Source organism: Passer montanus, unplaced genomic scaffold (assembly GCF_014805655.1).
Source record: "Passer montanus isolate IOZ18808 unplaced genomic scaffold, ASM1480565v1 scaffold55, whole genome shotgun sequence".
Classification (NCBI taxonomy): Eukaryota; Metazoa; Chordata; class Aves; order Passeriformes; family Passeridae; genus Passer; species Passer montanus.
Window position 1 is genome coordinate 4892872 of NW_024370485.1, and position 13406 is coordinate 4906277.

General features: G+C 40.7%; 1 protein-coding gene across 2 annotated transcripts in view; it reads right to left on the minus strand.

Moving 5' to 3' along the window:
- Positions 1–286: 286 nt before the first annotated feature.
- Positions 287–13406, minus strand: part of RFX4 (regulatory factor X4) — an 87040-nt gene continuing 73920 nt past the window's right edge. For both annotated transcript variants that reach the window (XM_039725608.1, XM_039725606.1), the window contains exons 16-18: positions 12886–13048; positions 10365–10503; positions 287–1807 (exon numbers count right to left, since the gene is read on the minus strand). In XM_039725608.1, coding sequence (XP_039581542.1) covers positions 1535–1807; positions 10365–10503; positions 12886–13048 — 575 coding nt within the window. In that variant the 3' untranslated portion in view covers positions 287–1534. The remainder of the gene's footprint in view (positions 1808–10364; positions 10504–12885; positions 13049–13406) is intronic.

Sequence of the window (13406 nt, forward strand, 5' to 3'; positions counted from 1 at the left end):
TTCCAAAGATCCAGCCTTGAGTTACTGGTCAGATCTACCCACGGACATCTCACCAAGGCATCTGGTCCTTGGAGGGACCTTGGCACGTCAAGATCACCAATCCATCAGGCAAGTGGAGGAGGTCCACCACCACAAATTGTACCTGTTCTTGAGTCCTTCCTTGGACAAAAGCATGATGACATCTAACCTTTTTTGAAGGTCTTTAGCTTGTAGAATTTTTTTATTTAAGTAAATTTCACTGGCATCTATTTACTTTCAAGAACTTTATTTGGGTGTGAAAATCCTTCATATATCTTGCACAACTGTACAAATAACACTTATGTCCATTTGAGACATAAACATGGTTATTGTCACACTGGGTGCTATCAAAGATTTTATTTACAAAACAACTACTAAAATGCCTGTTGTCATATTTCCATTTATTTATTTCTTACCCATAGGGTAATAGGTCCACCATAATTGCTTGGTGCGTTTTATAATACAGAAAAAAAGCTATGTTAATAAAAACTAACAAAAACTCACAAATAGCTACAAATCTGAAGGAAAATGTCTAAGAAAAATTCTCCCCAAAATACAATACATTTTTCCACACATACACAGTACAGAATAACTTCAAAGGCACAGCTTTGAATTTTGCTTTTGTAGACGTACAGAGAATTATCACCATGTGAAGGAATTGAGAGAACAGTTTCATACCTGTCAATAGATAATTAAGCAAATAATCATGTTTGCATTGTCATTTTCTTTATATAATTGCTTCATATCATTATATTTAACATATGTGGCTCTGAATCCAAAGTCTTCCCAGTCCCCAAGTCCCTTCTTACCTTGTCATTACCGACCAGAGAAGTTAGATTTTTCCAGATTGTGCAAACTCAACACAAATACATATATAATAAGAACAACAGTCAACTTAAGGCAGTGTATAATTCAATGCTACATGTCTTTTCTTCTCTTTTGTCAAGATCAAACTTACTGGATCAACAGAAAGGTGCATCAATATACAAAGTTAGGTGTAAACTGAAACCTACAGCAACACGTGTCCTTTTAAGGAACCAGACAGAGGAATTGATATGAGTAAGTGATGACTTGGCAGAGTGGTTTTTAAGGAATGCATTAAGAGCTTAAAAGAACATATGACAGAGCTTTGCTGAGGGCAAATTTCCTGTCTTTAATTCAAATTATAAATAGGTCCTGTTTTCAGTACTTTTTTTTTGTAAGACTCATTAGCATTTGTCAATAAGAGAGGGGGTAAAACTGGCTCACTCAAACTGAGAGCACACAGGGTTGTCCCAGAATTAAAAAAGGCACTGATCAGCCCAAAAAGTGGTCTAGAACAGCACAAAAGTATTTTTCGGCTACAGGAATATTCGGTCATACTGGTCTGCAATCTGCCCACATTAGGAACTACATTTATCTGCCCGGGATCTTTTCCATTTTCACCTCCCTTGAAGAACATCCACAAGAAGTCCCACATGGCACGAAGCGTTTGTAACTCTTGTAAGTGTGTGGGCTCAGCTGATACCAGTCATCTTCATTTAGCCCAGCCCGTAGTGGCTTCCCCATTGATGTAGGCAAAGCCGGGAAAGTGTTGCATGTGCTCGTACTCAGAATTCCTGCGTGTTGTCAGGGGCGTGTACATGTCACTGGAATTGCCATATCTCGTGGAGTGCATGGAGGAGCTCGTGTAGCAGGAGTTGGCAGCTGGGACCTCTGGCCAGCGTGGAGTCACTGGCGTGGGATGCAGCCTGGGAGTACTGCTCATCAAACAGGGCTCCATTCTTGATGTTGGGCCATTGAAGGGGTACTAGAATTAAAAAAAAAAAAAAATCAAAGAATCATCTGTCACATACTTCATTTTAAAATAAGGGATGGTGGTGTCACAATTCTGTGTTTAGAAAAGCCAAAATCATATGAATTAGCAGCTATCCAACAACAAGGTATCATACTGAAGGCGAATCAGACACCATCGTCTGCTGTAAACCAAAGTTTCAGGGAAAGTCTTGCAAAACAGTCACTGATTTAATTTATCAAAGTGCTAGGTGTATCTGGGAGGAGAAAAATGGATTGAATTAATCTTTTTTTCTCCCACTTTTACTAAAAAACTTGCTATTTACTAAAAATCAGAAAATAAAATGTCCTAACTCTTCCTCACTCAAGTGAGTTTTGAGGGAGAGGAGCAAAAGAATCTTTATTTCTGGGAAGGTGCCTTCCCTTTAAAGTGTTCACAAGACATCCTGACAATTTCTTCAGGAAAACAGTGTGGTCTGACTCCAGAACCAGCAGCTAATTGGAGAACTTATGGGAAGAGGCAGACAGGAGGATTATCCTTCTAGTCCCCAGCTGTTCACAGTGACACTTTGAAACTAGAACTCGAAGTTTGACAAATGGCTTCTACTAAGGAAGGACAAGATAGGATGGAAAACAGAACAGCTTTTGCCATCTATAGCCACAGACTGCAGCAGCAGAAAGTAAATTGTGCTTATGAGGGCTTGCTTAGCATGTATTTGTCTTATTGCCTGTCCTGCAGGAGCAGATCATCTGTGTGCTGTGTCTGAGGAATGGCTCTCCCTGTTTTGTCCCACTGTTATCCATGTGCATCACAGAGATGGTGAGGATCCCTATTACTCTTGGCCAGCCATCTATCTTCAGACCTTCTACATTTTACATCTTTATACCTTTTCTGCAAAAAAGTGTCACATTTAAAATTCCCATACCTTGGGCTGTTTGACACTGTGGTATTTCTTTAACTAGAAAGCTGTCACCAAAGCAGGACTATCACTTCTGATACTTACAAACCTTGCAAGCTGCATGCCAAAGCTTTCTATGGCTGCAAAACCCCTTCCTCGTATTTAGGAGGCTTATGGAGAGAACATCTGGAGTAGGTGTTCCTAGGAGGGGAGGTAGCAGAGATTCCCAAGGGATCTCATTACGTTACCCCACTGTGGATGGGCCCGGGGTTAATCAGTTGCATCAGCAACTGTTACGTCAGCCCAAGGCAATTGCAGCAATGTCTCCATGAGGAAGGAGTTTGTGCTGTCTCCCTTCAGACCACAGCCAGGAAGGCAGGCCAGCCTTGGCAAACGTATTTGAACTGCTCACAAGCCTCAGGCAGCTCAGAGCCACACGCTGGCCCTCCTAACTAGAGAGGAGAAAAAGAAGACTTTTTGACCAACATACTGTAGTTAGTGATTTAGCACATCCCTGCATGTCCTGGGGAGACAGGCCAGTAGGCAGACGAGAGGGAAGACATCAAAGGTGTTATCTAGCCTGTACTTCCCATCACCACACAGGCTGGATCTACCTGTGCCATCACAGCTGCTGAAACGGGGTGTTAAACTGCAGCACCATCCTGGAACACTGGCATTTCAACACTGTTCTAATCCAGCTAAATAAGCTGTCCTGGCAACACTGACAACAGGTCTCTACAACACCATCTAAATTTCCATCTTCACCCCAGGGAAAATTTTTTCAGTAGGATAGTTCAACAGAGCTCACATACTGAGTGTAAATAGCCTTATATTCCTCTGAAGGAGAACCAAGTCTTCAGACTTGTTGGCTTTCCAAAAACTTTCACTGAAGATGAGAGCTTCCAATGACCAACAACAATGAAACTCAAGCTTGGAAGCAATATGTGGCCCAAGCTAAAAACTTTCTTCCTTGTCTTCAGTACGTTTTACTTGATACCAGTTATGGTGGTCTTTGCCTTTATTACCTGTTGATCTATACATGAAATCACTGTAGATTCTTGTACTAAAGAGTGTACTTAGAACAGAGTCACCCTAGACTTCTGCCATAATACACCAGGGATTCTCTCTTCACAGCGAGATAATTGAGCTAACCACAACAGAAGCCTTTGCCATCCTAACTCAGTGCAACTTTCCTCTGAGGGTTTGAAATGAAGGTTAGGACTTCGAACAGGGGAATTACGTGCTTTCATATCCCTTACAAACGCCAAGAGAAATCCGTCTTCAGCCAGGATAATTTGCTATTTGAAAATCTGTAGACTGCAAAAACGTTCACCTATCATCAAGAAGAAGAGAATGAACTCTGGGAATATTGTGGTGGGTCCCTTGTTGTATCCAGCAGTATGTGGGGAAGCCACGTTACGTCTTCTTGGTCGTTTGGAACCACAAAACTTGTGCCAGTGAGTGAATGAAATCTTGTCTCCCAGAATGACCTTCAGAAAGATCTTCCTCCTCCAATGTGCAGCCCAGAGGCCATGCTTAGGCTTACTGAGAAGGCAGGGGAACAGGTCTGCATGAGGGGACAGGATGCAGTGTGCTGCTTTTCCTTTCCATCAAGTGCACCCGATGCAGCTGTGTTTATGAATGTGTCATGAATGTAAAAAGAATAATTGCTTGAAAATAACATGGACTCTAAATATCCAGTATTTTACAATAAATTCTGTTATGACTGAATGCAAGATGGAAAGTTTTGTAACGGTAGGTCAGCTAATCACAAATGACTCAGTGGCTTCTTTTTCCCTGGAGTGAAGAGACTATTGAAAGACAATATTTTTAAAGTACTTGTTGGCCCCTGCCTGACTATTAACTCACCCCATGAAGCATCTATTCAGCCTTGTTGGAGTGTCCCAAGCAGAGCCATCTGGGCGGATGCCTGCCCATGCTGCTGAATCACCTTTCACACCCTACATCCGGTTTAATGAAGAGTGCTTAAGCTGAACTCAAAACACTGGGGCCTAGTGATCTTTGCCAGATATAAAAGCGACATTTGTTGGAGGACTCTTGACAGGAAATTACCATTTTCTGGGTTGACTCACACTTGTTACTACTGCTGCCATTAGACCTAGACAAGAAGCCCTTTAAGCCTGTGAGACTTTGAGCAGATTATTGTTAAGGCCTTGCCCACAAAAGTAAAATTAATTCAATTTATTTTAGTATTATTTTAGAAACTACAACATTAAATATGTCTTCCCATGAAGTGAAGGCTGAGGTTCTACAGTGAAGGGATGGAGAATAATCTCTTCATCCTTATTTTCAACTCACCAACCAATTATAAACGGAAGTGAAAGGTTTCAATGTCTAAACAGCAAAATATTTTCCTTATGAATGTGGCTCTGACTTTACATGGTATTAGCTCCCACTTTTGCTGGATGCTGTAAATTAATGTTGCGTGTTAGCCACTACTATAACACATGCCAGAAAGTACTGAATTGTGGACAGCTGGCTATAAATTAACTTCATAAAAATATGCTTAAGTCTTACAAAATTACATAATTGAAACTATTGATTAAAGGCATCTTTATCACCCTAAATTTACCCTTTTCTCCATAAATTGAACCTTATTGAATCTGTTAATTAAGCCAAGTGAAACTCTGAAGTCCATCTAAGTGATTTTGGTACTTTTGGGAGTGGCATTTGGAGCCTTCGGAAAATGCTATTTGTAATTATCTCAAAAGAAGACATCTGTTTCCTGTTGCATTCAATACATAATTACTTCAATTACATGCTAACAGTCTTGAGGCCCTTATGAAGCCATACAGTTGGAAACAATGACTCTTGCTGCATGGGTGGGATTTGGGCAGTATTTCTGTCTTTCTGTCATTACCAGCTGTTTGATGACAGAGTGGTTATTGGGGAGGGTGTTATTCTTACTGCACTGGTATAGTCATGAGTTTATAATGTGTGTGTGCTGGAAGATTAAGAACTTTTCCCTTTTTCTTTTCCCAAAGTAGATGAGCCAGAACAACATGAATGGACACTGAAGCATGGGCTCTGTCTGAGAGAGGATTTCTCTGGCTCCCCCATTGTCACAAAAAAGTTACTACTGTTTTCCAGTACTGCTTCTAGAAAATCCTGCTGCAGAGGTATATGAAGCGAAGACATGGTTTAGTGGAATTGTGGCATGCAGTATTTTACAGAAAAACTGGGTAGTGCAGCATGCTGCACCCGGGGAAGTTATATGAGACCACTGCACTCCCCCGAGCACTTCAGAAGAGTCAGAGTAATAACACTGCTTAAATTTCCTTTAACTATGGCCCAAACACTGTGCTCTGGGCCTCTCAGAGGTGCAGACCTGATCTACTGCTGAACAGCAGACTGTACTGCTGCAGCATTTTCCAGAGTGATTTGTTCTGCCCATGCCATGGAAGTAAACTATGATCTTCATAAATGCACCTTAAAGGCAGCAAAAATAAATAAGTAAATAAATAAATAAATAGATAGATTAGTTCTTTTCTTTAAGGATAGGAGCTTCACGGTACAAAAGGAGATACATTGCTATGCTGCTTCTATGGCTCTCTGTCACCTGAGGTTGGCTGTTTGGAGATGATTGTTCCATTTTGGAAGCAGCAAAGGGGAAAAGGTAAAATGGGACTGTGTTTAGTGTGGCATCAAGGAGGGATTCTCAGCTCTAGGTGGTTAATGTGGCAGCTTCTTGGCTGAGGCCCTCCTACCTACTCTGAGAGTCAGGTTTTGCACAGAAAGGCTGGAGGGGAGCTCCAGCTCCATCAGGTTCCCTGCTCAGCACAACTTGGAGAACAGGACATTCACAGCCTCCCCAGACTACACCTGCCCTGCAGTCCTTGGATAAGTCCTGTGCACAGAGCACCTGCCACAACAGAAACTACAGAGATGATAATGCTAAATTCTGCAAGAGATGACAGGGATGAGGTGAGGAAGGAGTGATGCAGATCTATAATGTCTTGAATGATGACAGTAGATAAACAGAGAATGAATATTCACTATTCCTCATCACCCAGAAAACCCTAGGGCACCCAGTGCAATAACAAGAGAATGAACATTTCATGCAATGCCTGACAAAGTCCATATGTACAAAAAAGCTCCAAGACAGGGTAATGGAGAGTGGTTTGCTACAAAAACATCATTCCAACTGCTGCATCCTACTCAGCATATCCCTAGGTCAGCTCTTGCCAAAGTTGTCAGAGCTATGCTGGTGAAAGGACTACGTTCTACTTACCCTACTTCTGAGACTTTTCCTCCACACACCTGTTTCTGGTTGTTGCTAGAGATAAGACCTGGATAACTGAACCTACAGCGTGATTCACTACAGCTACACGTGAGGATACTTGCAGTTAAAGATGTGCATCTTTATATGTTACCAGATATGTTAAAATGTATACTGCTGCAGATTATTCTAATTATTTATTTATCTATTTATTCTTCCTACTAAAAGTGTTATTAGCATTGAAATTTACAAAGAAAATTTACAAAGAAAAAATAGTGCAGCCTGAATTAGTTTGTGTCTAAGGAAAAGGTAGAACTATGTGACTTGAAATACTTTGGAGCCTGAAAGAGGATTAAGACCTGTCCAGCCAGGGTGAACACTGCAGACAAAAGCTGTGCTCAGAAGCCAGTCAAGGCTACACTGTGACTTTGTGAAGGTGTTGTAACTCTCTGCTAAACTCAACACAGGTTGATGAGACCTCTCAGAGGCTTTGGGCAAGAGTTGCTGCGCATTTTCGACCCTGGCACCTGGTACCTAAACCACAGAAGCAGAAGAAATAAAGAACTGATGAAATAAAGTCTCTGTATAGATGTGTTTATGTACACACACACACACACTAAAGAATCCCCTTATATATGATGGTGGAGTAGCATCAGAATATTGTATGCAATCCTGCACTATGGCTTAGAGAATTAGGTAGTAACAGATCAATATGTAGATCATTCTTCATTTGTCTGCCAGGCTCCTGGCCAGCAAGCCAAGTCAAGAAATGAGCAATCAGGCCTGGCATTAAAAGTAAGGAACTGTTCTGAGAATTACTCACAGACAGTGAGGGAAGAAGAAAAAATCTGGATTAAGACCAAGGTTTGAACAGACTTTCTGTAATCAAAAAGAGTCTTAGCCATCAGTGGAAATTAGTCAGCCTATACTGCCAGACCCCCTACCTGCGCTTTTTGAGATCTGTAAAGTAATAGTTAATAATAAATATTAAAATAGTAAATAGTAAAATATTTATATCTGTGTGACTTCTTGCCCAGCACAGCCTCACTCTAAAGATTCCAATCACAAAATCAAAATTCTCAAAGTAGCTGATAAAACCTGGAATGTGTCACTCTCTTCCATAGAAAGAGCTTGGATATGATGTTCTTCAAGACCAAAATAGTTATTAATAGCTGCAGCTTAAACCTCACCACAACTACATGCCACCTGCTTTGGCCCAGATCCTTGTCTGGGACAAGGGCTCTCCCTGAATCCATGTTTGTAGAGAATTTATCATATACACAGATTTTGGTTGTTTTTTTTTTCGTAGGAGTTAATCCCTAGACACTGTCCTAAAGAGCATGGTAGAATAGTTGCTAAAGTTGAGCCAAAGTTCTATATTTGGCCAGAATGTAGACTATAACAAAGAGGTCTTTTGAAAGTTATGGTCAAAGCCTCCTCTTCCCAGCTGATTATACACCCACAGCTCTGCACATTGCAGCCCCTTTGGTTTCAGTATAGTGGCAGCTGTTGATATATTCATTGTAAATTTGGCTTCCTGTATTTTTGTTTTGCAATATCACGAGTCCTACTGCAACTCCTATCAACATGTTCCCCTCACAAAGACCACTAGAAAAAGAGCAGTTTCTCTAACATCTTCTTAGGACATCTTATGAACATTTTTTCTGGTTAAAAAGTAGCTAAGAAAGGATTTATTATCAGAGAAGGCATTTTACAGATGCTAACTTAGCTTTAAAAACACTGTCAGCAAATTTTATATCAAACTGTTAAATATTTTGGAATAATTTTTCAAAAGTAAGGTTCCAGTTTGTAATTCCTCTCAATACAGAACAAGCACATTGATATGGTTTTTTTGGCTGTGTCCTGCTGTGCAATTCCATTTCAGATTATAAACAGCATGAGAAAGAACATGCCACATATAAATTGAAATAATTTTCTTTTAAAGTGTGATCATTAAAGCATAGCTGTTCTTCATATGTATTCAGGACTGTTCAAAGACTAGCAAGAGAGCAAAAAAATGATCTGACATATGTACTTGTAGAGACAGCCTACTACAGAATGAAAGACATTTGCCTGAGGTCAGTGTTTGCTACTGCTTCCATACAGCATGTTAACCAGGATATGAATAAACTAAAAATGTGTTGAACTTGATTTGCTTTACTTGTTTCTTGAGATAACAGGGTAACACCTATAATTGAAAAATGGAGAACAACAGACCTGTCCCAGGACACTGCACTTCAATGTTCATTCACTTTCCTGGTGAAGACAGAGCAGCTGTAAAAACCCTCAGACAAAGCCAGACACCTCATGTAGTCTGACAGACCAGGTGCTACACAAATCAGTGAGAAGTTGTAGCTTGTCCTTTCCATAAGCCATTGTTAAGCTGCTCCAAATGAGCATCTTGGGTTTGTATAGGTCTCAAAAAGCTTTAAGGAGATCAATACCATGATTCTTATCTTACAGCTAATGAAGCATAAAAAGGAGAAACAACTCCTCTAAGGCCACGTGACAGACTGAATCTGAAGACCAGAATGAGATGCACCTTTTGTGTGCTCAGTTTCAAAGCACTACCAAATTCATTTGCATCTGGTATGAAACTGTTGCAGTCCGGTGATGATAGTTAAGTGTGGCAGTGCCTCACACATTTTTATAAATTTCTGGTAAGAGTAAGTGGTGCTGTGTGAGTGGAAGTGGAATACCCTGACACCATCACCTTCCGCCTGTCTGCCCTTTGCCAATCTTCCAGCAGAGAGCCCAGAGAGCAGCTGCCTGCACTGAGGAAGCACCACCTGCATGAGCACTGAAGCCCTCCAATAGTGGCATTACTTTGGAACTCTTGCCAGATCTGATCTTCACATCTCATCTGTGCTGGCTCCTCCTGGCTCAGCTTTGTGAGGTGGAAGAGTTACTGATATAATTTTGAAACATTTTAGTAGGAGACTATAGGATACAGATTAAACAACTTCTGCAGTGGTGTCCTCAAGTTATTCAAACTATATGCAGAACTCACTGTTTTGGCAAACTCCTAAACATGGGTATCCTCAAAAGCAGAGACCCCCACAAGAATTCACTATGGTCTCTGCATCTTCAGCTAAATGAAAACACATTTATTTCTTCTTAGGGATCTCTTCCTGCTCCCAACACCTAAGAATCATACAAATACTTATATTTGTTTTTGCTTTAGCTACTCCTTAAAACAAAAACAGATCCAGACTGCTGAATTTTAGAGTTAATACTTTTTACTGACAATCTAAAGCTACTTCTGATCTCCACTAAAATTAAAAAATACCTAGGTAATATTAGAAAATAAAAAAAGAGGAGCCATCAATATCTAGACAGCTTATTGATTCAGACAGCTAATATGCTGATAAATTTAAAAATGGAATTATTTTAAATATTATAACAGCTATCATCAAGTAATAAATGGAGATTACCTGTGAAGAGCTTCTGTGGTAAGCTGAGTAGTGAAGTGGTCCAGAAATAGCAGTATCATGTGGTAAGGATGGATACTGACTCTGCATTGGATGGGGATGCTGGTTGCTGTAGCTACCATAGTTGTAACTTCCCGTGTATCTAAAATACATCAAAAACCACATTTAGTATGCACAATAATTCATTCCCAGTAATCATTCCACAACTTTTATGAAACATACCTTTTTAATTTTTAATAGGAGGACGATATTTTAAATCTTTTTCAAAAATATATTTTCCAGCTCAGATGGGAAGCAGATGCCACTAGTGAAAGTGTGTGTCCAGAACAACATCAAATAGAGAGACCCAGCATGTTTTTGTGACTAATTTTAAACTGCAGACTCAGCTCTGCACTTTCTGAGGAGAAAGTGTCTTTCCTTTTTATTGTTATCTAATGTCGTGTTCCCAGTAAATTGCTATCCAGGCTGAGGAAGTATGGTAAGTCCTGACTTGAAGAACTACAATGAATTCAGCTACCTCCTTGTACTGCAGTCAGATGGTCCTTTTTTGGGAGGGAGAGAAGTGAATTAGTTTGAATCTGCAGCGTACAATGTTCAGCTTTAGCACAGCCAGCTCAATAAGGGAGTGGGATATGAGGTTGGAGAACCTGTCTACTTTCTTTGTTGAATCCCAAACTCCTGCCTAGGCACATCCAGAGGCAAAGGAGGGAGCAGTTTCCTTAGCTACTGAGTCAGTGTTAGCCACCATTGTTTGAACCATTCACCGGTAAAGATGCATGGACACTTTCTGCAATATCCCCAGTTTTGTGAACATCTAATCTTTGTTGTCTTTCAGAAAAGCTGATTCACCTAGATTAAATTGTTTCCTCAAATCACTATAATCCAACACCAGAGGCAAGAGATTCCTGCAGAAACAACAAATTCTCACATATATACACACATACATGTAACACAGACACTGCCTTACTGCGGTCTGTTCCAAGTCTTGAATACTCTCAGCTCCCAAACCCCTGTGCTAATCTATTTCTGCCTCCACCTAACAGTCATATTTCTGGATAAAAAAGATGTTCCCTTTCTCCTTATCCAGTTTTTCCCAGTAAGGGCTTAGTAGTGACGTTCAAACAGATATCTAAACCTAATCACATCCGAGATGGAAGAAGATGCAGGGTTCAAATTAATCCACTGATACCTTTCCAAACAGTTTAGAGTCTTTCACACTGGGAAAAGACTTCTGCAAAGTTAGTGAGTTTGCAACAAGACTGAAGAACATGGCAAAACCTTTTGAACCTCTTGCATCATAGCAGCACCTGGGCATTTGCTGATCTTGCTATATTGTCTATTCCTTCTTCATCAATCAATTTATGACTTGTGTTTTAGTTATGGATATCTGTGAGTTATGCAGTGAATCAAATGAGGATAGCACAGAAGAAGTGCTGCTTAATGAAAACAGCACCGAGAGCCTTAGCAACTGTCTGAAGTTTCCAGATGAAATAATGTTGCATAAATTTATACCTGTAATTGTTTTAATTGAGACCATTGAGCAAATTTTGGCGATGGAGAATATTAGAATATTATGGTGATAATGTGTCTGTATGATCAAACTGTGGACATTTTTTCATCTGCAGGTTAACAGTTGTCATTGAATCACTGGGGTTGGAAGGGACCTGTGGAGTCTATCTAGTCTAAGCCCCCTGCTCAAAGCAGGGTCCATGAGAGCAGCCTGCCCAGGATCGTGTCCAGCTGGGGTCTGTACACCAGCAAGGATGGAAACTCCATAGCTTTTCTGGGCAGCCTGCCCCCGTGTTTGATCACACTTACATTAAAACAACTTTTTTGGTTTATGTTTTAACAGAATTTCTCATACTTCTATCCGTGCTTGTCCTGTCATTAAATACTGCAGAAAGGCACCTGTCTCTTTTTTACATCCCCCAGCAGGTATTTATACACACTTATAGGATCCTCTCTGAGTCCTCTCTGCCCGATGCTAAATAACCTCAGCTCTCTCAGTCTCTCTTTTTATGACAGAGGGTCCAGCCCTACCATCATCATTAAAGTGGCCCTTTTCTGGACTTTACTCCAGTATGCCTGGGTCTGTCTGGTGCTGGGAGCATGGAATTGGATCCAGATGTGGTCTCAGCAGTGCTGAGCTAAAGAGAAGAATCACCTCTCCTGACACATGGTACAGTAGGGTGGTTCTCTAGGAACATCTAGCTTTTTCAAACATGGCACAAGAAAACAGGAATCAGAGAAGAAATCTACTTAAGCCTTCTCTTTTAGAAAATATCCTCCAGGCCTACTGCAGTTTTGAACAGAATTAAATGAGATTATAAAACTAAGACATAATATAATTATAGAATAGCAACAACAGCCAAAGAATTACGATACCAGCATCTTTACTATACAGACTTAACTACATCAAGAAAGAGCTTTTACTGTATTAAAAAAAAAAACCACTGAAGCAGAATTTCATCCAAATCCCACAAAAAAACAATCAGAAAACCCAAGGCACTGGGAAGTGCCTTACCCATGTTCTTCTCTGTGGGGATAAACAGGTATCCGGTGCGTGACGGATGATGAAGGTACGTGTGGGCTCCTCATGCAAGGCAGCTGTTGGGAATTCTCAGCAGGTGACCCAGCAGCTGTTGTCACAGTGTAGGTGAGTGACCATGTGTAGGATTGCATAGCCCCTGCAGACAGAGAGGAGCCAGAGGAACACAGTAAACACAGGCTGTCATCCACAGAGGTGCCATGCCTCGAGACAGTTACAGGAAAACAACCAAACAGGCAACGATCATGGAAAGTGCACTGACCAAAGGGAACAGATCAGTCATATCTGAGGCAGAAATACCAATACATATAGAATACATCTAGATCATTTGGAGCATGCAAGGATCCAGAAAAATCAAACACATCTGGAACAGCTCACACTGTGGACTTCCAGTGTGGTGTTGAAATAATTTTGCAGAAAAAACCAAAACCCCGGAACAGGACTTAGAAATGGAAGAACACCAATGCAAAGATTTCTCAGGCATGATGCACCAAACC